The sequence below is a fragment of the Phoca vitulina genome, unplaced genomic scaffold, assembly GCF_004348235.1.
Source record: "Phoca vitulina isolate PV1807 unplaced genomic scaffold, GSC_HSeal_1.0 scaffold79, whole genome shotgun sequence".
Taxonomy (NCBI): Eukaryota; Metazoa; Chordata; class Mammalia; order Carnivora; family Phocidae; genus Phoca; species Phoca vitulina.
In genome coordinates, this window is record NW_022589782.1 from 3,784,397 (window position 1) to 3,788,810 (window position 4,414).

Genomic DNA, 4,414 nt, shown 5'->3' on the forward strand with positions numbered 1-4,414 from the left:
GCCTCCCAGCCTGCCTCTCAGCCTCCCTGCCTCCCCACCTCCCAGCCCCTGAGCATGGCCGTGCTGTCTCTTTGCAGCCTACACAGACGAGCTGGGAGCAGTGGGCGGCACATGTCTGGAAGAGGAGGCCAGCGCTCTGCGGCTGGAGGAGGACAGTGAGCATCCTCCTATGATTCTTCGGACTGACTGAACTTGACCTGTGAACTCTGACCCCCAAAGCAGGGAACACTGGCTTGATGGAGGACTTTGTGTTATGCTGCTATGAACTTTGACCCGAGCTGGAGAGAGGATGGCAGAGACTTTAAAAAAAAAAAAAAAAAAAAAAGATTGTAGCTGTAGTCTCATTCCATACTGTTGAGAAATACATCATTTTCACTTCAGTGGCTTTTAATCCTGCTTAGGAATCTTAGCTTTTTGTTTTCTCTTTTTGCCAAAATTAACTGTTTGGTGAAGCCCTTGAAACCTTGCTTTGCATGCATTAACGTGCCAAGCCAGAGTAGGAGAACTAGAAGCCACTTTATGACAATGGCAGTTGTTGGGTTTTTAAAATCTGTATAGAATGAGGAGTGCGCACGAGGAGGCGGCATCGTGCGGAGTGGTCTGGGTGTCAAGGCGGGTCCTGCTCGGGCGGGTCCAAGAGCCCTCTCTGGGCTTGCCAGGCTTGGGGGCGTCAGCCGTGGGGAGGAGAACTCTCTCCCCAGAGCCCCCCGTGGGCCCTTTTCCCCCATTTTATTTTGTTAATTAAATTCTTTCCAAATTGGATTATTCTGGGATTTCTTGCTTGCCGGACTTTTATCTTATTTTCCATGTTGGTATTGGAGGAGAGGAGTTCTTTCTGGTATTAAAAATCTTCCTTTCGGACAGCACGTGAACTTGAAAGAACACCTCAGAAGGCCAGAGCGAGGGAAAGTGGTCTCAGTTGTGTAATTAAGTTACCTGGTCTTTAATTTTCCTGTTGAATAAGTGGGGCAACGGGGGGAGGGGGTGCTTGTTCTTAGGGAATTCTGTAGCTATTCCCTGTACCCATGGAGCACAGAACTACAGTGTGGGGGGCACCCAAACTGCCCTCTGCCCTTGAGCCCCGCCGTCTGTCAGGGGCTCTTCCCACCTGCATCAGAAATACTAGAGATAGAAACTCCGGGGGGTGTGGGCGGGAGGCTGGCTCTGAGCACCTGCTTTACAGGGTGATACGTGCCTTTTCTATTTTAATCTTACAGAATTGTTCAGCAAAGTGACGGGAGATTGTGGTCACAGGTCCTAGTGGTAGCCCACCTCCCCTTTTCATTTTTACAGAGTTACATAACCGCAGATACCTCAGACTCTGCATTCCAAACCAAGACATCTAGCAGTCCAAGTTTTGAGGCAATTCAAGTGGCATTAATGGTGTAAAAGATCATTCTAGAATCTTTGGAATGGTGACGGTTAAAGACAGAAGTAAAAAAAATACATATATATACACATTCTGGATCCGCCCTCCCTTTTCCCTGTGTCAGGCTTCTGAGCAGTCGAGGGCCGAGCGTCCGCTCCGGGTTGTGTTGGTCGTGACGGTCGCGTGGCCTAGAGAAGGGGAAGAGGGCAGTTGGTGGCACGGACGGCCCACCCCACATGCCCGACCCCGAGGTGGAGGCCTTGGTGCAGAGGGCACGCAGAGTGAGTCCTGACTGCAGCGGAAATCTCTAGAAGCACTGGTTACGGCGGCCACCTGAGGTGCTGTGCTGGTCGGAGGTGAAGGGATACGCTCTCCTTTGCCCAGCGGCTGGCACGCCGGCCTACACGCTCATGAGCCGTGCGCCTCCGTCCCAGGTGTGACCTGCACGCGTCGGCTGAGCCCCGAGCCGGGGAGGGCTCGCGGGGCCCGCCTGGGACACAGCCTGCCTGTGTCGGGCCTGCAAGGCCCCCTCCCGGTCCCCTCTGGAGCAAGGCACTGGACTCCAGGTCCTCAGGGCGCATTTGGCCGGGGTGAGCGTTCACGGGAAAATCAGTGCAAAGGCGCGCACGGCGGGTGGCGGCCCTGCGCTCGGGCCTCCTGGTGACCGAAGACAGAACTGCCTTTCCCGTGTGTTAAAACATCGCCCATCGGGGCGTCTGCTGGTTGGCCCCCGCACGCGCGGCCACGTGGGGAGTCGGATGTGCGCTGTGTGTCTCCCGGCAGACGTCGAGCCTTCGTCTGACCCGGGAGCCTGGGGATGCCCTTCCCCGTCAGCCGCCGTTTCCTCCACGGTAGGACGGGCGGTTAGAACAGGTGGCCTGAGCGGCCTGTGACCGTCACCCCTGCCTGCCCCAGGGCCCCGGCAGGGCTGGCCGGGTGCTGCTTTGAGCCGGGGCGTCAGGAGGCCTGAGACGCGTGCGGGGACACGGGAAAGGAGAGAACCCAAAGAAGCTGCCGAGATGCTCGTTAGCAGAGCTCTTGCCGCCGCCCTGCAAGCTCAGACGGAAAGGCACCGCGACGACCCCGACGTGGCACTAATTTGCTCAACTCCAAACCATACACCAATGTTAACTTTCGTCATGATGTTCCAAGCTCCCGAAGCAATCATGGGATAGGAAACAACCCAGACACTTCCTTCATAGACGCGTGTGGATTGGGACCAAACCGAGTTTTCTAAAGCCGTGGAAGCCATGGTTGGATTGAAGCTGGAGTTGGAAACACCTGCGTGCAGCCCCAGATTCTAGCACCTTCCTGGTGGCGTGGCCTGGGTGGCCCCCCGGGGGCCCGGGTCTCCTGTGCTGGACCGCAGGACGATCCCTGCCTGGCGGGCGGTGCCTGTAAACCCTGAAACAGAAACGGGTCTTACGGAATGGAACCGACGGCTCTTCAGTTCTTGATTCTGAATACTAAGCTGGTCGGAAAGGTAAAATAAGAGCAACGGAGTATAGGGCACATCGAGGTCACGTGGCTCCCCTTCGTCCCCGCCTTGCCCGCTCCGCCTGTGTGGGTGTTGGGGAGGGGGCTGGGGAGACGCACAGCCAGAGCGCTGCCGGTCCACGGTCCCCCCAGGGCAGGGCCCCCTCCGCCAGCGTGGGACACCGGCTCCCCCGGAGCGCCGGCCCGCCCCCCGCCCGCCAAGGGTGGACTCCCCAGGCTTTGCCTACTCACGGATCCGTTCGGGGAGCAGACGGGAAGACGGGGGCTCTTCCAGGAAAGACTAGGTGTGCTCGGGTCACAGCCCCGCAAAGGGAGACGGGGCGGTCAGCGGCGGGAACGGCGTCCCTGGCCCCACACTGCTGTCCTTGGCCGGCCCCTGCTGGCTTGGTCTGTGTGTCCCCCGCCCTAAATGCCCTGAGGCCCCGTCTTTGGCATGCAGGGAATGACAGGAACTCTCATTTAAAATGTCTTTGTGACACTGTAGCTAGCACAGCTGAAAATCCAAATACGTTATTTACAAGTGTACTTACTCCATTCTTCAGGTGGACAGGTCGAGAACTTGCGGTTTGGGTCCGGCGGTGTCAGACACAGAAAGTGCATTCAAGCCACTGGTGGTCTGTTTGGGAGGAGTAATTTGTACAGAATCCCCTTCTGTGAGCAGCTGATTCCTTACTGAAAATACAGAACAACAGCTCACTGCCAAGCAGAGCTCACCGATGGACATTTCAGTCCCCACCCAGGTCCTAACCCTTGGCCCATATTGTACCTTTTCCTTCTGTGATTTTGTGAAGCACAAAAAATTGGATTTTGAGGCATGACCAGCCCCTCTTATCCTTCCCTGGAGGAAGGACCAGGAAAGTCTTTAATTTGGAAAAATTAAATCTTTTTAAAGCTCAGAATTTAAAGGGACTGTTTTGATACGTCCTCTCCATATTGTTCCATTCTTTACTGAGCTGTAATTTAATGACATTCCTTCTTACATTTCCTTTTCAGGTGAACCTGTTGTATGTGCTGCTGGTGTATATGGGGTGGGGGTGAGGTGGGAGTGTGTGTGTGTGTGCACGAGCGCACATGCACTGTGAGTAAATGTGCTTACTGGTCACGTCCCAGACCCAACGGGACTGGAAAGCCCATTGCTGTTCGCATTTTACAACTGCATTAAGAAATTAAAACCTGTGGTGTCCTTTTCTCCCCCCACCCCCCAATTGCTTCATTCCCTACTCCCAAGCTGTACATCTCTTTTGTACCATATTTAAATGCACTGTAATTCTACGTAGAACATTATGGCAAAATAGCAGAATCCTGAAGTCCGACTGAAATCTTATAAAGGTTTTCATCCAGAATTGATTTTTGTCCTTTGTGAACTAGATGACACGCTTCTTCCCACTAGTATTCTTGGCCTCACCTGAAAGGTTTTCCTCAGGACGCTGCATCTTGCGGGATGGGTAGGGCTCAGCGGGTGAGGGCTGTCCGCGTGGAGGCCGCTGCTGAGGCTCTGTGGGCCCCCGGTGATGGGGAGGCCGCGGGAGGAGCTCTGCGCACGTTCCG

At 55.1% G+C, this 4,414-nt stretch overlaps 1 protein-coding gene across 3 annotated transcripts in view; it reads left to right on the plus strand.

Moving 5' to 3' along the window:
- Positions 1-362, plus strand: part of WIPI2 (WD repeat domain, phosphoinositide interacting 2) — a 35,638-nt gene extending 35,276 nt beyond the window's left edge. For all 3 annotated transcript variants that reach the window (XM_032394252.1, XM_032394251.1, XM_032394253.1), the window contains one exon: positions 78-362. In XM_032394252.1, coding sequence (XP_032250143.1) covers positions 78-190 — 113 coding nt within the window. In that variant the 3' untranslated portion in view covers positions 191-362. The remainder of the gene's footprint in view (positions 1-77) is intronic.
- The last annotated feature ends 4,052 nt before the right edge of the window (positions 363-4,414 follow it).